A 25382-nucleotide genomic window follows, 5' to 3' on the forward strand; every position below is an offset into this window, starting at 1 on the left:
ATGAATAGTACTCAATGACAATAGAATAGTCAACAAGTGGTAGGGTGCGAATTTACACCTTTATCTCTTTTATTTATATAATTTGCGTTGTGTATATAACTCGGAATGCTTGACATCCATGTTTATTCTTTTTTTTTTTTTATTCATTATATTCATTAATATCACCAGCCAGTTTGATGATCTAACAATCCTGTAGAACTAAGTCACACCAAGTAAATAACTCAGGATATCCTTCTTCGACAATAGCATAAACTTTAGTCCCCTGCATAAACTGCTTAATGCAAATCAAATAACTGGCAATCTTCAATTCAATAATGCGCTTATCTTCATCATCCTCTAATATTGATTGACTGCCAATTCCAAGTTCTTGTAAATGATGTAGTAGCAGAATAAAATCTTCAAATATCTTTTCAATTTCCAGACCCAACGCAGCAGGTTTGCCTTGAATCACCACAAAATTAGGCAAGTAATTGTGGAAATTCTCGGCAATTGTTGGATACCTTGATCTAAATTGATAACGAGAAAGTAAATGCACTAACAAATCTTTTAGAACAAGAGTATGGATTGGAGAAACTGCATTGGAGGTATAATATTGATCAGTTTTGACAATAGGCGAAGCAGGAGAGATGGTAGGCGAGGAATATAAATTCAAAAGTTGGGACGCATCAAGTTCAGTAAGAAGTGTAAATGTCCAAATATCATATAGCACTTGGTCTGCCCAATGAGATATAAGATAAGTCGACCGGTTGGTGATTTTCAGCAAGGCAAGCTCATGAAGCGCAAAGCTTGATCTAACAGTTCGATTAGAGGATTGCTTGGCACGAGATCCGTTACCAAGAGATTCACTATTCTCAATTAGAATTGGTAATTGTGAATCCTTAGAAGCTTGATAGGACAAGATCATGATTTTGTGAGATGTCTCATCACTACTATCACAAGAAGCACTTATTGTTGGGATTTTTAGATCGTTCCGGTGGCATAACTGAAGTTGACTGAATAAACATTCTGGGTCAGTAGCTAATATGAAGCCGTTGGATGATTCAAATAATCCATAAACACCAAGAGAAAAATGGTCGTTGTCAGGATTTCTTTGTGACAGTTTAGGCTGTAAAGTAAATTGACGATGGTGGAAAGCTTGCCCCAGCTCAGACGTCACAGGTGGATAAGTCGCTATAGGAAAACTTTTAAACAATGATCGTATACTCTGAGGTATCGTAGTCATTTTTTCTTAGGAATTGCTTTAATATTAACCATCTATTGGTGCTCTCAATCTCTTTCAAGTCGATGTTATTAAAATTTTTGTTGGTGGTAGTCTGAAAGGGCTCTATAACCATTTTCAATTTGGTTATGTGCTCTGATGATGTCATTTGTATGGAATTAAACATGAAGATGGATTGATTATAATACATTTTATTTTTTGGTAGAAATATACAAGATGTAAATAAATAAATGGAAAAAAAGAATTGCTAATAAGTTGCCGTTATTTACGTGCCAACATTCTATAATATATCATTGAACTTCTTGAATACCAATGAAGCATTCACCCCGCCAAAGCCAAAACTGTTACTCAAGGCATACTCTATATTTTTTTCCACTTTCTCATTTGCCGCGTAATTGAAGATATAATCTTTATCGTTTTCTGGATCCCCGGGGGTCTCGCAGTTCAAAGTTGGGGGAACGACTCCATGCTTCATACTCAACAATGCAAACGCTGCCTCGACCGCACCTGCTGCCCCTAACAAATGACCAATGGCACCCTTATTACTTCCCACTACAAGCTTGTGCTTATAATCCTCAAAAATAGATTTGATAGCCTGATTCTCTGCACGATCTCCTAATTGTGTGGATGTTGCGTGGGCATTGATATAATCAATTTTATCAGGGGTTATTCCAGCGGTCTTTAGCGCACATCTCATAGCTCTGGCTGCTCCTTTACCGTTCTCAGAAGGAGTAGTAATGTGGTAAGCATCACTTGACATCCCATAACCAACAATTTCACCATAAATTTTCTTTACCCCTCTGGCCAAGGCATGTTCTAAAGTTTCCATTACCAAAATCCCCGATCCTTCACTTAATACAAAACCACTTCTTTGTTTATCGAATGGGCGAGATGCTTTAGATGGATCATCATTAAAGCTAGTGGTCGTAGATTTTGCTCTTGCAAAACCCGCCAAGGCCAAGGGATGGACCACTGCTTCTGTGGCACCAGCAACCGCTATATCGCAATACCCATCTTTCACAAATCTCCAGGCATCACCTAAAGCATTGGAACCAGTAGCACAAGCAGTAGAAACGCTGTGTAAAGGACCTTTAAAGCCAAAATGCATGGCAACTGCACCACTGGCCATGTTATTCAAATATTTTGGTACAAATAGCGGGGCAATACGACGATACCCACGATCATGGAATGATGTAGCGTTGTTGTAAACGTCCTCAAATGAGCCAATGCACGAACCAACCATCACCCCGGTATCATAAACCTCAGGGGAATCGTGTTCTGGATGCCATTGAGCATCGTCAAGGGCTTCCGCGGCTGCCACAAGAGCGTATTGCGAGAATTTTCCTAAACGCCGAGAATCCTTAATGTTGTGGTCTTTGATATCAAATTTTCCCTGGGATATGGGACCTTCGGGGACTACACCCACAATCTTGCTGGGGATTTGAGAGTACAAACTTTTGGATTCCTCGGACACATTTAAAGACGCAGTGGATACTAGGCCACTGGCGCCATTGACCAAGCGACTAAAGTTATGAGCAGCGCCTAGACCAAGGGGAGTGACCAACCCAATTCCGGTAATAACCACTCTGTTACCTGCCATGTTTCTCTGCGAATTGCGGATATATGTAGCACTTATCTATATACGAATGCACAGTCCGAAAAAAAAAAAAAAAAAAAAGAAAAGAAAAGGTAGAAGAGTTTAAGATGTTACCCGGCATGCCATCTTTCAACAACATCCGGGTGATATTATCCTGTCAAAAATGAAAAAAGCAATAAGCCAGTCGGGTGATGCAAATGGCCTCACTTCGATCTACCTTGCACTGCATTCCAGCAGCAATATAGAGTTAATTAATTAATTGCCCAATGCCAAAAAAACAAAAAGAAACTGCCGCTTATGACATATCTCAAACAACAATACCGTGTGGGACATTTAGAGGAACAAACCAGCCCTTTTTTTTTATCAATAGGGATTGTTCTAATAAAAGGTCATCCCACTTCTTTTTTGCATTTTTCTTTTCTTTTTCATCTCTGATCATTTTCTTTCGTTCCTTAAGGGATGTGGGGGGTTCCAAGAAAGAGAGGGTGTTAGGGGACGGTCTCACCCCTTATGTCTGTAAGAGTAATCACAAAAGTGGGTTGTGTTGTACTGTATTTAGATGTTAGGTGGGGTGTGCTTCATCATGATAAGACTAATTGGAGACTCTAGAACAAGAACTGTGTTGCGATACGCCTTGTCAAGTTGGCCCACATCCCGAAAAGCAACGCAGATAGCTGTCAATTTGTGAGGGTGTCATGAATTATCATTTCCTTTTAAAGTTGTAAACCCCCCCCCCCCCCTGGTTGTCAGTGGTCTGCTACTCAATTTACATTTTAATGAGGTGATTCTGGAGTCACAAGAAACCACCCATACCGTTGTAATAACACATATTTGCTTAATTGGTTTGAGCGCAGTTTGTGCTCATACATCTTATTATTGTGTTAATTGTTTACTATGTTATCTTTTATCTTTATATTTATCCATTGATAACATATAGAACTTGTTTATACTTGATTTTTACCTTCGTTTAGACGTAAATGAAGACTGAGTTAACATGGCTTACCCTGCTTACTGTCTTTTTTAGTATTGATACACCGTAGTGACTACTGGGCCGGCAATCAATTTTGTTAAGGGTTTAAATTTCCACTAACAGCTGAATAATTTTACTACAATTTGTAGAATCTAGGATCTTCTCGCCTGATCTTAAATTCAAGATCAATTTTCTTATTGTTAAAATAAGCTATTCGCGACGTTTTGTCCTGGATATTGTTTCAATAATAATTCCACAGAATATAAAAACCCATGGCACAAACTGATTTTCTGTGACAAGGAAGATATAATGTACATATTTGTCAAAATACAATCCAAATTCAAAAAAGAGGTGATAATTTTAAAATTTGATCAACTGCAAATCATGGTGCATCACAGCTCAACTCCTCGATCCTCAAATTCAAATATTTTGGATTTGGCCAATTAAACACAAATTCAGGAATAGCATGATTTTATTTACTCGAAACAAAATATGACAATTATTTTAAAAACAAACAAACAAACAAAAAAAAAAAAAGAAAAAGGATTAGCTCAGTGGAGGTACCTCTTAATTTTTTAAAGGTACCATTACTTGATTGATTTAGTTTTCAATTTATCATGTATCTCATCATCTTCCAATAATCAACAGCCTTTAGGGGCAGGCACACTGCCATGCCAACCGCTTATCTGTATTTGTTGAATCAACTGATTTTCGATTTTAATTTTTTTTTTCTCTTTCCTTTCTTTCCTTTTTTTTTCCGTTATCTTAACGGTTCCCCTTGACCCGCCCTACTTTTAGAGCTATTTGTTAATGTCTGTGGTTGTCACTGTAGATTGCCTATATAGGAGATAGCGATCATTTTTAACATAGTTCCGAGTTTTCCAGAGTTACTTACATGTAAGAAAACTCACCTGCAGGTGAAGAAAAAAAAAAACTTTTTATTTTATTTTACGTTTTATTGGAAATGATCAATAAAATAGGGGAGTTAGATGCTTTAGCAGTGAGTTTCGCAGTAATCTCCTCAAGACCAGATAGACATCTAAGCTTCATCACTTTCATACATGTTAGTTTATAAAGTCAGTGTTGACAATTTTATGACTGTAAGAAGGAAAGATAAGCACCTAAACAATCAGGGAATAAGGACGCGCAGCCAATATTAAACTTATAAAACTAATTCACTTAAGTGGTTAATTAACTGTTGGTGGAAGTTTTTGGAATATTAGGCATTTTTTGATTGAAATATTCCACGTTGTTTCCTATTGTTCCGTCATGCCCGATGGCTTATTTCACGTATACCACAGATCCAATTGTCAAATAGAAAATAGAAGAATACAAATAAAATAAGAATCAAGACAACCAAAAATAAGTAAACAATAAATGTAGAAAGGACAAAATGAGGAGAAGAACAATAGGATCGTCATCCTTGTCCATCCAAGAAAGCAAAAGGAAAAAATAAAAGAGCTTTCCATCATGTCATTTTTGCAAGTTATTGAACCTAATAATATTTTTACAATGTTTATTTTAGACCCCCGCATAAACTGTGTATATCGATGGCTCAAATAGATGCTTAGATGAATGATCTAGTGGAGGTATTTTTACAGGATGAAACAGAATAAAATACAGCCTCCACTGGATTATTCATTTAATACCACTCATCGGGGGAGACCTCGTTTATTCCATCCTGCAAGCAAGTTGGTCTGAACCCTTCTAGAATGTGTCTTTTTCTTTGTGCTTCCGCGAAAAGCCACTAAAAAGTCTTCGCTAATGTATGTGGGGAGTGCTGGAAAAAAAAAAAGAGTCCCGTGACACACACACAGTTTGTAATACCGAGGGGGGCTGGACGCTTTTTTTCTTCAATACTGACCTTTTGGTGAACAGCTGCTTGTATTGTGTGTGTGGTGAAGGTGACACCATACCAAACATCCGATGTTATACAGGTAAGTGAGCCCCACAACCGTAAAATATTGCCGGCGGGGGGCATGGTCGAGAAGTCGTAAATGATACGTGAAACGTTTTGCAAAGATTAGGTTATTGGAGGGTATCCTGTGTGGCTGTTTACATAAACTTACCCCACCAGTATGGCGTCCCTATGCTGGCGGGGTGGGGAAGCGACTGAAGTGAACCACCACCACCCCTAACTGAACACTGTTTCAGAGATTATCACTGCGAAGTCCAGCACTTTTAATTATCGACTTTTTTTAATGGGAGAAAGAAAGCCCTTGTGATGGGAAGAGGGCTAGGTGGATGTTGCAAAATAGTGGTTGCATGTTGTCTTTTGGGTATAAATAAATTGTACAAAAGTCTCATACATGCATAGATTTCTAAGAAAACCACAACAAAAAAAAGTGCGTACAAATACGAATACAGATAACAATCCATTCACGAATGAACCCATCGATACCCTTTTGAAAATATCCTGTATTAATTTCTGTGATCATTTGGAAGTTTTGTTATATTTTGTTTTTCTTTGCTGGGTGATGGGATCCTTATACACTGCCACTCAGTATTATGATATAAACAACATTCTCTCAAAATTGGCTATATTTTGAGTATATCGACTACTCTTTTCGGACCAATTTTGCCATTTAAGACCCAATTAGTGTGGCATGTTCTCACAAAAATAAAATCATCAATCATTATTATTACCATTATTCACTGTTAATCGCGGGATTGGAATTGAAACCAACTTGTTATTGCTATTATCTTTGCTTATTAATCATGGTATTGCACTTGTGCTATCTTTGGTAGAAAATTCTTGGAGCATAAAACAATAGGTTGTCTTTTTTTTTTTTAGCTAGGACTACATCATATCTCCATATTTATTTTCTCAGATTCTTACCCAAGATTGGCAGTGCCCAGTTTACGATATATCAAATGCAAAAACAAACAAATAATTATATATTTTTTTTTGTTCTATTATGATAAATAGGAAACCATAAAGTCAAATTCTTGCCTATGATAACTATTATCATCGTATTTGAAATTTATTCCAAATTCATTGCTTGGCTTAATGCTGGATGATCTAGAATTGTTGATACACATGGCAGAAGCTAGATTCACTTATAATACCAATATAGTAGAATTTGTACCGGATTTTAGAGAAGTGTCAATACATTTACTGATCATGATCCCACATACTTCCGAGCCATCCGTGGTGATGAGGTCCGGTGGCGTGTGATGGGGAGAGCTAAGGAAGGTTGTGCGCTTCTCCAACCGTCCAGTCCGGTTTACTCGCCACACTGCCTCCCCATCAAGAGTGGCGGTTACGTCAGGATGTGTACTGAGAGGTGATACAATGCAAGACTATGCTATGCTCAGTCATGCACTGTTGTATAATGCAATGCGACCTACATTAACCTCTCAAAATGCCAGGCAGACTTCTGAAAAACCCCCTAAGTTTCAACTATTGGTGCTGCACAAAGCCCAGTGGAATTACAAGGAAAAAAAATGATGAAATATTTTGACATTATATAAATAACATGACATATCTCCTCAATCATCGGTTTTTTTCATGTTAAAATTTTCTCTCAAGATTATCTGTTATTGTTTTAGCACTTTTTATTTTATATCCTCCCCCTTACGATACCTGCACTTTTCATCTGAACATACCCTGCTAACTTATCATCAACCTCGCCAATTGCACAAACACAAGAACTATATAAAGCATATTAAAAAATATACATATTGCTAAAGCGAGTAACCATTTTCAAAAAAGATTCCATCAACACTCAGCATCTCCCAAGAATAGGTGAAAGATATATAAAGAAAGATGTCCAACGATTATTCTACAGAAACCAGCAAGTGGAAAGCTTACCAATTTAAAGACCCATATGCCGATGGCGAATTTGTGGTTGGATTCAATGAAGACCATCATTTTTGCACTCCAAGCTGTGATTCAAAGGAACCAGTTCAAGAATCAGAGTTGATTTGTTTTTTGAAAACTAGCCAAGATGCCCTTGACGCTGGGTTCGTGCCTTGTGATCAATGTAACCCAATGAATGTTGACCCAAACAAGAAGCATTTGATCAAGATTTGCATTGAGCACATCAACAAACAAATAAACTTTCAACCCCCAAGCAACTTATTCGCCGAAAACTCAATCCATCCTCAGGAAGAGAGTGAAACCGGAGGGTTTGCTACTCACGCTTCAACCGCCAATAACCAAATAGTTGCAATTGCTTGCCGTCATATCGCCGCCGCTGCTGCTGGAGCACTCCTTGGTGGGGACAATAATTCCCCAATGAACAGCAATTCTGCAAACAATAGCGCACCAGCTTCGCCTACCAGTTCAGGGCCTGTGACAGACAGTAACAGCAGCCCTAAGAAGAGAAGAAAGCGCGGAGGGGTTGTTGGTTTCAAAGAATTAGCAGCAAAGGCAAAGCTATCGGCCTGGCATTTCCATAGAGTTTTCAAATCCATTGCCGGTCTCACTCCTAAAGCCTATGGCGATAAATGTTCCGACTTCATGAAACAATGTCAGAATGAAGAATGGTTGCAAGAAGTTATTAAAGAATCAAAAAGTAAACAACAACAGCAACAGCAACAGCCATTACAACAACAGCAGCTCCAGGAACAACAATACCCAAGAAGACAAATATCCAGACATTCCCTAACACCTGATGAATCATATTACCCAGGCTTTTCACAACATCGTAATTCCGTGATCACCACTACATCCATCGATTCCCAAATGATGCTTGATTCCCAAGTAAGCTTCAGCCCATCGGAGTTGGACACTATTTCCCCAATTACCAGCTATTTGGCTAATAATTCAAAACCCGGTTATTCTGATGAAGAGCAATATGTTGATTTGGAAATTATGGACTATTTGAAGAGTTCTGGTGCAAATGAACTATCCACAGCATCCAATCAGCAAGTTATTATGGACCAGAGTGATAATATTCTTGACTCATCTTTGACAAATGGAAATTCTGTGCCACTTGCTTTTTCGCTCGCCAATTACTCTAATAATGGGATGTTGGATGCTTCAATTAAGGAAGGATCTTCGGAAGCAGCTCTTGATTTCAACATGTATGTGAATGATTATGCGTTAATGCCAAGTCATTTCGCACCTTCAGCTCATCAAACAGCACCAAACCCATCACAAACTATGGCCAATATGAATTCGCAGGATTATATTAACAATGATCAATTGTTGAATGAATTACTCATTGGCAGTAACTTGAATACAATGGGTCATTTAAATGGTCAATCCAATGAATGGCCCCAGCATGGTTCCCAATTAGGTGGAGCAATGGACTTATCTGACGATTATGTTTTCATTTGAAATCTTTGTTTTTGTTCTCCATCTTTCATTTTGCCAGTTCTTTCTGTCACATAAGATACCACAGTTGTCAAAATATTGTTCCATGGGCTCTATCTACACTACTACTGTTCTTAATGTCTTTTATGAAATTCATTTTTTTTTCTTCTTTTCCAAAAAAAAAAAAACTTATGTTTCTGAGGGATAATTTGTTCTTTTCATAGTTTTTTTTTTTGCTGCCAAATGTTTATTGTTATTCAGTGATAGATAGTTACTTGGGAGTTTTGTTTTATTAATTTCTATTTGTTTTGGATTTGGTTTTGGGGGCTGTTTTGTGTTTTTACAAAGCACGGTTGTTTTGTTTTGCTTTCTATATTAATCTAGGGTGCTCATTATTAATTAATACATAAATAAACAAATAAAAACAGGTTTTCTGTAATAAAATTGGTAATTAATTAGTTCATTGGTTGATATAATTAAGGTGATATTACAATAGGGGCAGGTAATTAGTGGTGGTAATTGAAGCAATCTACTAGAGAAAACCCAATTAATTGGTTTAATTTGTGATTATCGAAGAAAGCCATGGAATTCGACTACCTAATGTTGAGTTTAATATAATCAATAATAGTTTTTTTATTTCTTCTTTGGGAAATCTACTTTTGCTGAATTACGGTATAAAGAGTGCAGCCCTCCAGCAGCCAACTAGGCATAATTAATCCACAATAGCTAAATAAGCTGGAATGGGCAGTGAAAAACGGCTAGAAAGGCAATAAAAAAAGAAATAAAGAATGAGTGAGTGATTATGGCGAGATTTGGAAGAACGTCTGTTATGTATCCATGGCTATTTATTGCTGAATAAGGTAAACACATTAGCAGACTAATTAAGTGTGTGTGACACCCCCGCTCCATCATTGCCATCTCATCGGCCATATAATTTCTCGATACAGTTTGACACACACAGTAATTAAATTAATGAAGGGATACATACGCCGCCACTTTTTGCAAAGATTTCTAGAAAACCATGGCGCATCGCATGATTTTGCCATCAAGTCTGCCATCATTCATACTTTTTTTTTCTTTTTTTTTTTTTTCTTCTAATATAGATCCCCAAATAAACCAATATCCTGGTGGTCAAGGAAGACCGTGAAAGTGTGAATACATAGTCAAGGTTCAAAGCGACAGGAGAACCATGGGTGTAAAGATAAGGTGACCCAGAGGTACGTACAAAGAAAGAGACTCGGAAGACAAAAACAGATGGTCCGGTGATTGTCTCTTCCATCACAAGATGAGAAATTATTTTGGTCTGGCTTTGGCCGTGTTTGGTGATGGTGTACATACAACACTAATACTGTATACGGACGGGACTTACACCCTCACCGTGCCGGGGGGTCTTTGGCATTTGCAATCCTGGCTGGAAAATTCCATGTGCCCGCACCTCATCACACCACCCAGACACCAGTTCCGCCCAATGGTGCACCACCACCGCCGGTTTGTTTGAAACTTTGCTGAATTGCTGATCTTTTTTCCCGTTTAAAGCATGAGGTAAATTAGCAACTAGATTCGGGTGTTAATTGGTGATATAATAGATAGGGCCTATATATAGAACTGATCAAGACTGTCACAACACTGTCCAATAGATCGTCGCTTTGGTAATAACCGAAGCACATTGCATTATCATATTAGCCGCATACCCTTCCCCACTTTCTTCACTATTGTTATGGGGGGAAAAATGACAGCTAAAAAAAAGTCAAACGCTAATTTGGTTATGCGGCCCTGCAACGGGGACACCCATCATCACCCTTCAAAATCTCTGAACAACGTCTTTCTTTGTTCTTCCCACCACCTTTTTTTTTCTTGTAAATTGAGACTATCAACTCATTGGAAGGTGAAAAAGGTGGCCCTATCTGTCAGGTCATTCAATATAATCAACAACAATCATCGCCGTTACTCCCTAGGAAATTTAATTCTCTTTTTTTGTTGTTGTTATTGCTTTTTTTGTTGCTGTTGCGAAATAGCCGTTTGTTATACAACTCAAAATCTATCCTCGCTCCATTCTACTGCTATTGAATCTCTTCTATTTTAACAATGCCTCGTGATATTCAAGACCATCTTCTCTTCGAAGTGGCCACTGAAGTCGCTAACCGTGTGGGTGGTATTTACTCAGTCCTCAAATCAAAGGCCCCTATCACCGTGGCAGAGTACCGCCATCGTTACTGCCTCATTGGACCACTTAATTACGCTTCCGCTTCCACGGAAGTCGAAGAATTGGAACTCAAAGACCCTAAGATTAAACAAAGTCTTGATGCAATGTCATCTCGTGGTGTCAAGTGGCTCTACGGTCGCTGGCTCATTGAAGGTGCTCCAAGAGTCCTTTTATTTGATATCCATTCTTGTGATGGCTATTTGGATGAGTGGAAGTCGGATTTATGGAGTTTATCAGGAATCCCAACCCCTCCTAATGATAGTGAAACTAACGACACTATTTTATTGGGATATCTTGTGGCTTGGTTCCTTGGGGAGTTGGTATTCCATGATCGTGACCGGGCAGTAATTGCCCACTGTCACGAATGGCTTGCTGGCGTTTGTTTGCCTTTATGCCGTAAACGTAGACTCGATGTCACTACAATTTTCACTACGCATGCCACTTTATTGGGTCGTTACTTGTGTGCAGGGTCTGTCGATTTCTATAACAACTTGGCGAACTTTGACGTCGATGCTGAAGCTGGGAAAAGAGGTATTTACCACAGATATTGCATTGAGCGTTCCGCTGCCCATTCTGCTGATGTTTTTACAACAGTTTCTCATATCACCGCTTTTGAATCTGAAAATCTTTTGAAACGTAAACCAGATGGTGTCTTACCAAACGGGTTGAATGTGGTGAAATTTCAAGCGGTTCATGAGTTTCAAAACTTGCACGCTTTAAAAAAAGAGAAAATTAACGAATTTGTTCGCGGCCATTTCTACGGGAAATATGATTTTGACTTGGAAAATACTCTTTATTTTTTCATTGCTGGTCGGTATGAATACCGTAACAAGGGGGTGGATGTATATATTGAAGCTCTTGCCAGATTGAATCACCGTTTGAAGGAAAGTGGTTCTAAAAAGACTGTTGTGGCCTTTGTCATTATGCCTGCTGCTACCGGCTCTTACACAAAGGAAACCCTTAAAGGACAAGCCGTTATAAAGGCCCTTGAAAACAGTGTAGAGGAAATCTCTGAAAGCATTGAGCGTCGTCTTTTTGAGCACTGCGCACGTTATCAGCAACATGGTAAGGAGGTTCCAACCTTGGATGAATTGATTAGACCTGCCGATCGTGTGCTTTTGAAGCGCCGTGTTTATGCATTAAAGCGCGATTCTTTGCCACCAATTGTTACTCACAATATGAATGATGATGCTAATGATCCAATCCTCAACCAAATCCGTAGAGTCAAGCTCTTCAATGCCCCAGAAGATCGGGTGAAGGTGATTTTCCACCCTGAATTCTTGAATTCCAATAATCCGATTTTACCATTGGATTATGATGAATTTGTCCGCGGGTGTCATTTGGGGGTTTTCCCATCATATTACGAGCCTTGGGGATACACTCCAGCGGAATGTACGGTAATGGGCGTTCCTTCGGTTACTACCAACCTTTCTGGGTTTGGAGGATACATGGAAGACTTGATTGAAAATGCACCAGATTATGGAATATACATTGTTGATCGTCGGATGAAAAGTGTTGATGAATCAATCAATCAATTGACCGATTATTTGGAAGATTTTGTTGGCAAGTCCCGCAGACAAAGAATCAATCAGCGTAATCGTACTGAAAGATTATCCGAGCTTCTTGATTGGAAAAGAATGGGTTTGGAATATATTAAGGCTCGTCAATTGGCATTGAAGAGAGCATATCCAAACCAATTTTCCCCAGGCAGTAACCCTTTTGCTAACAATGCCGCAGTGAAGTTGACTCGTCCATTAAGTGCGCCAGGTTCCCCAAGAGATCGGAAGTTATTAATGACTCCAGGGGATTTGGGGAGCTTACAAGAAAGCAAGCAGCAATTGGGAACCGAGGATTATGTTGATTTTAAATTGAGTACTGGAGAGGATAGCGAAAGTGAAGAAGAAGAGCATGACAGATATCCATTGAATTTGAGAGGTGGGAGTGTCCCATCTTGATGAAAGTAATTTTCCTGCTGCCTTTTCTCTGAGTTCCTTTTTTTTTTTTTTTCTCATTCTACATCTTTTTCATTCGATATGTTTTTATATTAGATACTTTAAAATTTTTGTTCAAAAAGTTCTACATTGGTTGCTGTTTTTCCAATTTTTTTCATTATTTTTATCTCATCCATAGCTACTGCTAACCTATCACTATTTTGCTTGTCATTATTGAATTTATACTTTATGAGCATTTTTTTTTTCCATTTTTTTTTCCTTATTTAGATTAGGTGTTTCTAGATTGGCTTCATATACATGTACCGACAAAAACAAGGAAATAAAAAGTATTAAAAGTTCTTGAGATTTCTGCCTAGTGATGGTAAATTGGCAAGCTTCTTCATTACAAATTGAGGGATTAATTTTTACCCAGATAGGAAATTTGCTAACCTGAACCTATCTATGTATTTCCTTTTGAGCATTGGTTAACTGTGTTGGCATTACGTGAGACCAATTTTTCGATGAGATTCCTATACATAGACCCAAATATTGGGTACATTCCGTCATGCATTGCCGATTACATTAAAAAAAGAAAAAAGTCCGGATGGAACAAAATAGAAGAAAAGTTACTGTGTGAATGTCTACTGAATAACCTATATACAGAGATATTCTTTTTTTTCTTTTTCCACAAGAAATAATCCCCAACGAACCTAAAATTTAATGATAAGAACGCAAACATTTTTTTGCTAAAGATAAGCTTATTCGCTTGTCACAAACCCCAAATGACGATCTACAAACGTATTTCTTGATGAAAAGTTCAAGAAAGAAACTAACAGAAATCGTAAATGAAAAAAACACACACACACACACACACACACAAAACAATTGGCGATTTGTAATTATATTATATTTTTAGAATGTTTGTCAAATCATTTCTCTGTTCCACAGCTTTTTCTAATGCGACCGCTTCTGGTAATTATGGTCTTCCCAATACATTATTGCTTTTTCTACCATACCCCCCACCCCCAGGAGTCATGAGAATAATTCTATCTCCAGCATTCACCAGTACACTATTCTTTCCACCGATATTGACTACTCTCAATGCTTTCAATTCACCATCTTTAAAGATTTGTCTTCTCCATAAATTTATCCCTCTGGATCCATATTCACCACCATTGATACCATGAGGGCTAATTACTCGTCTCTCACTGAGAATTGACGCTATCAATGGAATTCGGAACTCCATGTCACGAATTGCCCCATTACCACCACAATACTGTCCTTTTCCTCCTGACTCTTTCCGAATACTGAACTCCCTGAGAATCACAGGATAACGTTTTTCAAGCACTTCGACATCCGTCATCTTTGTATTAGTCATATTGGTATGTACTGCATCGACCCCATTCCAAAACTTTCCTGCTCCATGCCCGCCAGCAATTGTTTCATAATATCCAAATCCATTGCTATGCTTACCATCACTATCTTGCCCACCAATACCAAAGGTAAAATTGTTCGTACAGCCTTGAGAATCCGCCATAGTACCAAAAGCTTTGAAGATAACATCAGTAATCCTTTGAGATGTCAACACATTACCGGCCACTACCGCCGCTCCTTCAGATGGAGATAAGAAGCAGTCATCCGGAATAATTATATCAAATGGCCTAAGAAACCCTTCATTGAGGGGAATATCTTCATCCACCAAACATCGAAGGCAATATATGATAGCGGAGTAAGTGATAGCCTTAGGAGCATTCATGTTACTGTACATTTCAGGACTGGTGCCAGTGAAATCTAGGGTGGCACTATTGGAATTAGCATCAATAGTGATCTTGAGTTTTATAGAAGATCCATCATCCATAAAATCTTCTGATTGTAGAATATTAGGCTTAGTATTCAGAGGGGAAGTCGTGGTGGCAGTAATTCTCTTCAACAATCTGCGCACCGTGGCTGCGGAGTTAGATTGAATAGCTTCCATGTACGCCAACACCACATTCAATCCAAAATCTTTAACCAACTGTGTCAATAATCTCCAGCCTTTTTGATTAGCAGCTGCTTGGGCTTTTAAATCGCTCAAATTATCACTCAACTTTCTTGTCCCTGAGCATCCAGGATATTTCCCAGGCTCATTAAATAACAATTCTATCATTCTTTGTGTCTGGAATATGCCATCCCTGATTAACAATTCTGAGTGGATGATTGCTCCTTCTTGCCAAAGCTCTCTACTATTCGGTGGCATGCTTCCCGGCAATATTGAGCCTATATCACTATGATGAGCCCTACTGGCCAAGTAGAAAATGATTTGACCATCACCATAAAATACAGGTGTCATAACAGTGATATCAGGTAAGTGTGTGCCACATATTGGGTGGTTCCCCACAATCACATCTCCTGGCTTTAATTTTCCTTTCCATTTGGCAGATTGATATCTCACAAACGTACTCATGCTACCCAAATGTACTGGAATATGGGGCGCACTAGCAACCAAATTAGCTTGCGAATCAAAGAGGGCACAACTAAAATCTAGTCGCTCTTTTACGTTAGTGCTGACGGCTGTTTTCTGAAGAGAGTGCCCCATCTGTTCAGAAATGTCCACGAACCTATGACCTAAAATTGAAAGTAAAACAGGATCAATAGGTATTTGGTCTGGTGGTAACAGAAAATTATTTTGGGTTTCAAGCGAAGTGGTTTGCGTCTGATGATCTAACCTTTTGATAAATAGGAGAGACCTCAAAACAAATAAATAGGCATTGATTGGTATAACATTGGTCTGAGTTCCATCAACAACGATGGCAGGACCAAAAAGCTGAGTACCAATCTCAAGATCTTCCAATTTATAAACAGGAGTCTCCACAAACTTTCCATCAATGTAAACTTTTCTAAAAAGTGTCGGGGTTATGGTATCTTGATGAATGATCCTATTTGAGGCTATTAATGTTTCCAATTCATCATCAATAGCTACTGGTGCGACGTCACAGGATTTGCCAATGGCTCGCACCCGAATATCATCAATTATGATATCTTTTTCCTCAAACCTAAATCCAAACTGATCCAAATGTAAGTTGGTGAATGTAATGACATGGTGCTGGATTTGGAAAGAATCCGCGCTGGTCATTAGTGGAGATTCAGTGCCTTTGTACTTCATATTCAAATATCTCTCAAATACTATTCTATCGCTCTCAATGCCTTGAGCTCTCAAGTTACTGGCGGCACGAGAACATAACCTTGAGAAGGCTTCTTCAATCTTTGCTGAGTTCAGCTCATTTAAAACAAGCGAGGCAGGCTCTTGGACTTCCTCCACCACATCTGCCAAAGCCATACCATAAGCAGATAGTACTGATGAATATTTATGAATTAGTACAGTATCAATTCCAAGGGTATCAAATGCCACAAAACAACAGCACTGGCCACCACCTCCACCAAAGGAAACTAGTCTGTGACTCGTCAATAAATGCCCCTTGGATTCTGTTAAATTTCTAATTGGCCCTGCCATTGATTCATTGGCCACATTCAAGAATCCCTCAGCAACTTGCTCAATTGTTAATTTTTGCCCCGACTCATCATTGATATTTCTGGTTAGTTTCCGAAAAGCAAGCAAAGCAGCACTGGGATCAAGTGACTCGTTCTCCTCAGAACCAAATATTTTTGGGAAAAATTCAGGAATTAATCGATTTAATATCAAATTAGCATCAGTTATCGTGAGAAACCCACCTTTTTTGTAACACACCGGTCCTGGATGCGCCCCAGCAGATTCAGGCCCCACTCTCATTAATCCATTTTGATAGAATAATCTTGAGCCACCGCCTGCAGCGATGGTATTAATATTCAATTGTGGAGATTGGATAGTGATTCCAGCGGTGGTGGTCTCTAAGACTTGGTCAAATTTCCCAGAAAATCTTGATATATCAGTAGAGGTACCGCCAACATCAATTGAAATCAATGGAATCTTTCGTTTGGTGTCATAACATGTTTTGGCTAATCCAACTATCCCGCCAGCTGGACCAGACAAAATTGCTTTGAGACCAGAGAATTTTGATGATTCAATCAATCCACCATCGGATTTCATAAATTGACATTTTACTCCAGTGAATTTTTCAGCTGCTAATGATTGAATTCCATCCTTCAAACCTTCCTTGAAACTATCCAAGTACTTTTTGATTTCGGGAGTCAAATATGCATCTACCACTGACGAATTGGCTCTAGGAATGTACTTTATCATGGGAGATAATTCGTGAGATAAGGAAATATGAGTGAATCCAATTTCACTGGCAATTTTCCCAATGATAATTTCATGCACTGGAAAGGCATATGAATGAAGTAAACAAATGGCAATTGATTTGATCCCTTGATTGTAAATCAATTTTAACATTGTCTCAACCTCTTTGATGTTTGGTTTAGTCAAAATTCGGACAGTCTCACCAGTCACTCCTTTCACTAATTTGTCATTGTTACCGACCTTGGTGACTTCTTGTTGCGGGCCCTCCACATAATCTTCTAAAGTTACACGCTCATTCACTTCCACAACTTTTTCGTAAATCACACTAGGCCGCTTAATGTTCAACTGGAAAATATCTGGTCTAGTTTGGTCTCCAATAATCAAGGAGTCTTTAAACCCCTTGGTGGTGACAAAAACACACCGCTCCCCTTTTCTCTCAAGCAAGGCGTTGGTTGCCACTGTGGTCCCGAGCTTCAAAGACTTCACCAGCGATATATCCAACGATTGATTCCTAGGAATTGGGGCACCAGTAGCGTATTCCAACACTCTTCGGATACCTTCAATGTTGGCGTCTTCATAATTCAGGGGATCCACAGACAATAATTTGAAAATATAGTCAGGTTTGCCAGGAATGAAGGACACCACATCTGTGAACGTTCCTCCACGCTGAATAAGCGGTTAGTGAGTTCTGCTTTTATTATTATTATTATAATTATTATTATTATTATAATTATTATTATTATTATAATTATTATTATTATTTATTATCTGTATTATTGAATTTCACATTCATCAATGTTCTATATTAAACGCAATCCAGCGAAAAGAAAAGAAAAAACAAGAGAACGACCTACGTCGATGGCGATTTCTATTCCTCCTTCCATAGTTTGTTGAGGAGACAAAACTTGATAATAATTGGCCATCTCCATCTCATCGCCGAAGATCATAAAAAAAAACCGCCGTTGCGGTCTCACGTGCAGCATTATTGGAGGGACTTCTATTAACCATTAACACTATTGATTGATATCAACTAAGAGAAAATAAAGACAATAGCCGAGACAAAAACAAAGACAATTGGGGAAATAAATAATAGGAAATAAAACTTGAGATTAAAAATTAGTCAAAACAGAAGAGAAACAAAAAAAGAAACCACCACAAGAACAAAGAAGAACGAGTAAAAATTTAGCGACTTCAAAGCAAGATAAGATAAACTCTAACAGAAAAGATTCAGCAAAAAAGAAACAAAAAAAAAAAGCTAGCAGAAACAATTTTATAATAATAATAAGATAGTAATTAAAAAAAAAAAATAGAATTGAGGAAAACAATTGGTATTAACAACAACCCAGGGACCTGCCTCTTCCATCAGTTCCATCTCGAGGTTCACTGATATCGACTCTATCAAATGTCATCATAGTATTATTCTGATTGTTTTGCAGATTCTGTAGCCCCAAAGCAGCCACTCTTTTGAATAAGTTTTCAGTTTCCGTAAAGCTTTTGGCGGACATGTAAAAAATATCATGATTCAAGTCGTCAATATACTGGTCAACATAATGTTCGCTCAAAAGCTCTTTGCACTGTCTGATACTGATCAAATGGTCTGTAATTGGTTTGTCACATTTATTACCAACAACCACTATTGAAGGGTTGGAGGTGTGGACATTTTCAATAAATTCATTAATCCACGTTGTCAAATTGTGGAAAGTGGAAGGACGAGAAACATCATACATGAATATCGCCACGTCTGTTCCTCTGTAAAAATTCTTAACCAAAGATTTGAATCTTTCCTGGCCAGCTGTATCCCATATCTGGAGGAACACTTCGGAATCGCCATCATCACCGACAGTCTGCCTTCTAGATAGGAAATCAGCACCCACGGTTTCTCTGTACGAGTTAGAAAAGACATGATGAATGTACTGGGCACGTAGCGATGTCTTGCCTACAAACGGGTCACCCAAGAGAAGCACCTTCAATGTAGGGGACGACGACATGTGAGGTTCATAGGAGAGCTTGAGGTAATAGTATGTCTTTTCATCGGTTAAGCGATTAATTATTCCTGGCAGAATTTATTTTGTTTTTGCAGATTGATGGCACGGCCGGAATGGAAAATCAACACGGCTGCGGATGCCAAAAGTCTGCAAAAATTATTACTAACTGAATCATCACTCTTCTTTATAAAACAAACTCTTGGAGGAATAAGTCACGATATGACTGGAAAAAATTTGGTTCTGTCTGTGTTAGATCCACTAATACTGAAGAGGCATGGCGACCACCACCATGAGTCAAATGGCTATTTTGGGAGGGCTGTGGTGCTATTGTCCGTGGTGAACGTTATCGCCATCGGATGTTTAAACTATCTTAATAGTAAATACAGTTATAACCCAGTTCTTAGAGGGAAGAAGATAGCCAAACTTTCTAGATGGCTTTCTTCTCTTCCGTTATTTTGGAAGGTGATTATCTGGTCAGTAATCTTAACAGTGTTATCATTCTTGCCGATTTTTATCGTCGAACAGATGACACGAGAATTATGGATAGCGGTCTTTAGAATAATGGGGAAGGTTGCCTTTGCAATGTTCCCATTCAATGTGTTTTTGGCAATAAAGCCAAACCCATTACCAAGAACCTTTTATTTGACGTTGTTACCATTACACAAATGGCTATCAAGAGTGATTGTGATATTCTGTACCGTTCACGCATTAGGTTATTTTTACAAATGGGCTCTGGAACAAAAAATGACTAAATTGTTCAAGTTGGTCAATATTTTTGGGCTTGTCACCTGGATTGGCTTTTTATTGACCACCGTGGTATCACTCAAACCATTTAGAAGAAGAGCGTACGATTTTTTCTATTCAATTCACACCATCACTGCTTGGGTAAGTTTAGGACTTCTTTATTTCCACGCTAGGCGCCAGTCCAACAGCAGTACTTTTTTGCCAGTAGCATTATTGGTGTATTCCGTTTTCTGCAAAGTCTGGTTTACTAAGTTAGTAAAATTTACTGTCAAAGAGCATGGTGGTTCGGACTTAATGTTGGTCAGCTTTCCTGCTTCAGACTACTTTAAGAAAACCAGCGAGGACGAAGATAAACTATCTATTAAACGCTTTACTCCAGGATCTCATGTCAGGATAAGCAAATCATTGAAAAATTGGAAATCATGGGTCTTTTCTACTCATCCATATACCATTGCTTCCATTCCTTCCGATAAGACTGTTGACTTCGTTATCAGAAAAACGAAGTTTCAAATCAACGATGTGGATAACTACGCTATTTCAAAATCTTTTCCAGCCTTCCACCGGAATTTCTTCAGGGATGCGGATACTATTGTGATTATTTGTGGCGGCTCGGGTATATCATTTGGTTTGCCAATTTACAGATACTTCATGATGAAAAAACAAAATTTGGACGGGCATAGAACGGAAGAATTAGATAGCGGGTCGATGCCTACTAACATTGATGTGAGAATGATATGGGTTATTCGGAATGAATCAGATTTATTCGTCTTAAAAGAATATGGGATTTTGACCGAAGATGGAAAAGTTGCCTCAGATCACATCTCTAACTTGTCAATATTCTTGACATCCGGAAATAAGGAAACAGTCTCATCTCCTGCTCCTGAGTCATCAAACTCTGCAAGTGCTTTCAATAAAGTAGCAGGTTTGGTCAGAAATTCGCTAAGTAAATTGACCAACAATGATACTGCAAATAATGACGTGGCGGCGTACCAACAATTATCAAATGATGTTAATGATTCTCGTACGAAGAACATTTTTGAATTGGATACTTTGCAATCTCCAGGCACCCATTCTTCTTCAAAATTCACCGGGAAAACTTCAGATGATTCGCAATTTGAAATTAGTTTTAGTGACGATGAACAAGAGCCAGCGCTGGCAGTGCGCCTGTCCACTCTAGAAACTAGTATTTCTATATCTCTGCAGAAGCAAACACAAACGAGCCTCATTCGTAAAGGAAGACCAGACTTAGATGAATGTTTTGAGCATCTTATAATATCTGGTGATGATGATTTCCTCGATTCAAGGAGCAAATGGGTTGTAAGTTGTGGCCCAGAAAGGCTTGTTGAAGGTTGTAAAGATTGGGCCCGAAAAAATGGTATTGGGCATATTTCAGAGGTTTATGCCATGTGAATTCATTTTTAATGACTGATCATACACATAACCGAGACTTTTTCCGCTTGTTGCTTATGGATTTTCATGCGGTCAATATTGGCATCGTATTTCTCTTAGATTTTTTTTCTTTTTTATTATTGCAGACTGATTTGTTACAGATTTATTTTTGTTTTTCTGGTTAATTTCCAATCGTTTGATTATTGTAGATGTTAACACTTTATAATTGATATTCCTAGATTTTGTACCGTTGTAATCTCCATCTTACATACCGAAGACAGAAACCTGATATCCAGCTGGAGGGTAAACAAACAAGATGTTGCTATTGAGCACAATTATGGGACATAGATTGTTCTGAAAATTACAGATAAATAAGTAAGTAATCGTTCTAGGGGGTCCATCTTGGCTGGTCCGGGTCACCCCCTATTGATAAAAGAAAACTATTTTGTGGCCACAAATATTCGAGGAACCCCGTTATTGTTATCAGTAGTAATTAAACATCCAACATCGACACAGAATAATATAATCACCATGAAGATATATTATATCGGTATTTTCAAGCCTTTAGGCACCGAAAAAGCTATTGAATTGACATCGGTCAGTGATTTATCCTCGTTTGGCTATTTTGAACGGTCATCTGTGGGGTCATTCATGAAGTTCTTTGCTGAAACCGTGGTTGCCAGAACTTCTGCTGGCCAAAGACAAAGTGTCCAACAGAATAAATATATGGGTCATGTTTACATGAGATCTGAAGGGGTTGGGGCCGTTATTTTGACTGACCAAGAATACCAAATCAGACCAGCTTATGGTTTATTGAACAAAGTTTTGGACGAATTCATCTCCACTTACCCACCAAGCCAATGGTCGTCAATTACCACTGCTCCAAATACTAGCACTTTCAAAATGCCATCTTTGGACACCTATATCAAGAAGTATCAAGACCCTTCCCAAGCAGATGCGATAATGAGAGTTCAAAAGGAATTAGATGAGACCAAGATTGTGTTGAATAAAACCATCGAGAATGTATTGAAGAGAGGTGAAAATTTGGACTCCATGGTTCAGAAATCTGAAACCTTAGGTATTAGCTCCAAAATATTTTACGAACAGGCTAAGAAGACTAACTCGTGCTGTATCATTATGTGAGGACGATTTTCTTTATTAGTTTCACCTTTCCTATCATAAACATATCCTATAAATTGCGAGCCTATTTACATTAGTACCGTATCATACATCTTCCATATTTTTTTTTCATATCCTTTGTTTTCCTAACCCCAATTATTGCCTTTCCATAATGATTTCTTTTTTTTAACTCATTTTGTTGTTTTCTGCTTCTTTTGATAAATATATATTTATACATATATATATTGTTAATGGGTCATTTCGTTGTAGTTTTTTAATGACAGTAGCAATATATTAGCTTCCAGCTTCTTGGACCTAATGATGATTGTAGTTTCAAGTAGATTATAAAAGCTGCTGGTTCACTCTCATCCACCCACACCAGTTGCTTGGAACGGTGAGCGCCCCCCGTTGATCGATGATAAAAAACAAAAAAAAAACATATGCACTTCCAAATTTTCACATCAATAGGAAACAATCAAGAGTAGGCAGTGACATGGCTGGTTTCGCAATTCCATTTTGTAAATAATAACTGACTATAATGCCTCCTACTCGTTACCCCGTTGAGTCTTCTAAGGATACCATTTCCATCTTAGTAACCACTGATAATCACATTGGATACAAAGAAAGTGACCCAGTGATTGGTGATGACTCTTGGAAGACGTTTGATGAGGTGATGACCATTGCTGAAGAACGCGAAGTGGACATGGTCCTACAATCAGGAGACTTGTTCCATATTAATAAGCCGTCAAAGAAGTCGATGTATCAAGTAATGCGGATTCTCCGCTCGCATTGTCTTGGAGATAAACCTTGTGAGTTAGAATTACTCAGTGATCCTGGCGAAACTTTTGATGATGGTTTCAATACCGTCAACTATGAGGATCCTAATATCAATATTTCAATTCCAATGTTTGCCATCTCAGGAAACCATGATGATAGCACTGGGGACAGTTTGCTTTCTCCCATGGATGTGTTAAATGTTTCAGGTTTGTTGAATCATTTCGGAAGGGTTTTAAAAAATGATGAAATTGAAATCACTCCCATTTTGTTACAGAAAGGGACCACAAAGTTAGCATTGTATGGGTTAGCCAGTGTAATCGAGGAAAGACTACATAGAACTTTTAGAGAAGGGAATGTTAAATTCAAGACCCCAAACGTTCGGAAAGACGAGTGGTTCAATTTAATGGCTGTCCATCAGAACCATCATGCACATACTGAAACATCGTACTTACGGGAAGATTTTTTACCAAGCTTTTTAGATTTAGTGGTTTGGGGACATGAGCATGAATGTATTCCTTACCCCGTACAAAACTATGAGGCAGGGTTTGATACTTTGCAACCAGGGTCCTCGGTGGCAACCTCTTTGAGTGATGCAGAAACGCACGAAAAGAATGTTTTTATCATTAATATCAAAAACCGGGAATACTCCGTCGAACCAGTTAAGTTGAAAACTGTTAGGCCTTTCATAATGGAAGATATTGCCTTGGCTGATTCAGGGATCGCTCCTGGTCCAACCTCCAAGCCCCAAGTAACCCGATTTTTAACTAATAAAGTGAATTTATTGATCAAGAAGGCCAAACAAAAGTGGAAGGATCAGCACCCGGAAATGTTTGAGCTTGATGATGAATCTATAGTAGTAGAAGATGGCGATGGTAACAATATCATTGATGAAGGCCAACGAGATACAAGGTACCCGTTACCATTGATCCGACTTAGAGTGGACTATACTGGTGGTTATGAAGTAGAGAATCCTCGAAGATTTAGCAATATGTTTGTGGGGGAAGTGGCCAATGTGAATGATATTATATCGTTCCATAGAAAAAGAGCGGCGTCGACAAACAAGCTGGTAAAATTGCAGGATATTGAAATCGAGCAAAATGCTGGGGTTAAAGTTCAAGCATTTGTGAAAGGGTTTCTAGAGGAAACAGAGCTATCTCTTTTATCAGAAATTGGAATGGGGTTGGCGATTAAGAATTTTGTCGAAAAGGAAGACAAGCAGGCGTTGGAAGGTTTTATTAAAAAAGAGATCAAGAATGATATCAAGATGTTGTCAAAAGTTGACATCGAAGAGAGCACATCATTACTAAAATATATCAAGACCAACAAGAAAAGCTTTTCGACTTTCAATAAGGATAATGATGTGGATAAACAAGTTAAAAAAGCAAAACCGAGGAAGAATGTAAAAAGTGCGGAGCTTGTCGATAGTGAAGATGAGGAATCCCTGGTGGAAAGCGAACCATTGCCTCCACTAAAGAAAAGAGGAAGGGTATCATCAAGAAAGAAAGTTGATGTTAGTGATTCTGAATCTGAATCACGAGCCACAAGAAGGAAAAAGTCAAAGGTTGTGGAACTATCTGATGAAAGTGGAGTTGATGATAATGTTAAGAAGCTTACCAAGAGAACTCGAGCCTCAGCGAAAAAAACCGGTGCATTAGTTATTGATAGTGATAATGAAGGGGGGAGTAGTGTATCTGAGGAAGAGGAACCTGTGGCCAATAAGAGAACCACAAAAGCCAGCAGTACCCGTGGCAGAGGTCGGGGTCGGGGTCGGGGCCGTGGTCGCGGAGGCAAAGCGGCGACTACATCTAGCAGAGGTGCCAGTTCCAAAAAGAAAACCACCGATGATTCTGCCAATATAATGTCGATGCTCTCGCAGTTTCTGAGATGATCAGATCGATATGCTATTATGTATGTTACTGCTAGTTGAGGCAAATGTCATGTGCATGCATTATCTGCGCATGTGATTCTGATT

General features: G+C 38.5%; 9 protein-coding genes across 9 annotated transcripts; 5 read left to right on the plus strand and 4 right to left on the minus strand. All coding sequences in view use genetic code 12, as the record gives it.

Moving 5' to 3' along the window:
- Window positions 1–181: 181 nt before the first annotated feature.
- SAM35 (SAM complex subunit SAM35) lies at window positions 182–1222 on the minus strand (the record flags this gene model as incomplete). The annotated part of the gene is made up of 1 exon (XM_064998313.1): window positions 182–1222. One exon carries the CDS (start codon window positions 1220–1222, stop codon window positions 182–184), a length of 1041 nt encoding a protein of 346 aa, XP_064854385.1.
- A 277-nt stretch (window positions 1223–1499) lies between these two features.
- CEM1 (fatty acid synthase CEM1) lies at window positions 1500–2819 on the minus strand (the record flags this gene model as incomplete). The annotated part of the gene is made up of 1 exon (XM_064998314.1): window positions 1500–2819. The coding sequence occupies one exon, from the start codon at window positions 2817–2819 to the stop codon at window positions 1500–1502; it is 1320 nt and encodes a 439-aa protein (XP_064854386.1).
- Window positions 2820–7555: 4736 nt separating this feature from the next.
- Window positions 7556–9073, plus strand: DASC09_047160 (uncharacterized protein; the record flags this gene model as incomplete). Its single annotated transcript, XM_064998315.1, has 1 exon — window positions 7556–9073. One exon carries the CDS (start codon window positions 7556–7558, stop codon window positions 9071–9073), a length of 1518 nt encoding a protein of 505 aa, XP_064854387.1.
- Window positions 9074–11134: 2061 nt separating this feature from the next.
- DASC09_047170 (glycogen (starch) synthase) lies at window positions 11135–13207 on the plus strand (the record flags this gene model as incomplete). Its single annotated transcript, XM_064998316.1, has 1 exon — window positions 11135–13207. The coding sequence occupies one exon, from the start codon at window positions 11135–11137 to the stop codon at window positions 13205–13207; it is 2073 nt and encodes a 690-aa protein (XP_064854388.1).
- Window positions 13208–14159: 952 nt separating this feature from the next.
- On the minus strand, window positions 14160–18280 carry OXP1 (5-oxoprolinase; the record flags this gene model as incomplete). Its single annotated transcript, XM_064998317.1, has 2 exons — window positions 14160–18062; window positions 18251–18280. 2 exons carry the CDS (start codon window positions 18278–18280, stop codon window positions 14160–14162), a joined length of 3933 nt encoding a protein of 1310 aa, XP_064854389.1.
- Window positions 18281–18727: 447 nt separating this feature from the next.
- On the minus strand, window positions 18728–19384 carry DASC09_047190 (Rab family GTPase; the record flags this gene model as incomplete). Its single annotated transcript, XM_064998318.1, has 1 exon — window positions 18728–19384. One exon carries the CDS (start codon window positions 19382–19384, stop codon window positions 18728–18730), a length of 657 nt encoding a protein of 218 aa, XP_064854390.1.
- A 216-nt stretch (window positions 19385–19600) lies between these two features.
- Window positions 19601–21535, plus strand: DASC09_047200 (ferric reductase family protein; the record flags this gene model as incomplete). The annotated part of the gene is made up of 1 exon (XM_064998319.1): window positions 19601–21535. One exon carries the CDS (start codon window positions 19601–19603, stop codon window positions 21533–21535), a length of 1935 nt encoding a protein of 644 aa, XP_064854391.1.
- Window positions 21536–22045: 510 nt separating this feature from the next.
- YKT6 (palmitoyltransferase YKT6) lies at window positions 22046–22657 on the plus strand (the record flags this gene model as incomplete). The annotated part of the gene is made up of 1 exon (XM_064998320.1): window positions 22046–22657. The coding sequence occupies one exon, from the start codon at window positions 22046–22048 to the stop codon at window positions 22655–22657; it is 612 nt and encodes a 203-aa protein (XP_064854392.1).
- Window positions 22658–23171: 514 nt separating this feature from the next.
- MRE11 (MRX complex nuclease subunit) lies at window positions 23172–25298 on the plus strand (the record flags this gene model as incomplete). Its single annotated transcript, XM_064998321.1, has 1 exon — window positions 23172–25298. One exon carries the CDS (start codon window positions 23172–23174, stop codon window positions 25296–25298), a length of 2127 nt encoding a protein of 708 aa, XP_064854393.1.
- Window positions 25299–25382: the final 84 nt, after the last annotated feature.

This window comes from Saccharomycopsis crataegensis (genome assembly GCF_037102585.1).
Source record: "Saccharomycopsis crataegensis DNA, jcf7180000000084, whole genome shotgun sequence".
Taxonomy (NCBI): Eukaryota; Fungi; Ascomycota; class Saccharomycetes; order Ascoideales; family Saccharomycopsidaceae; genus Saccharomycopsis; species Saccharomycopsis crataegensis.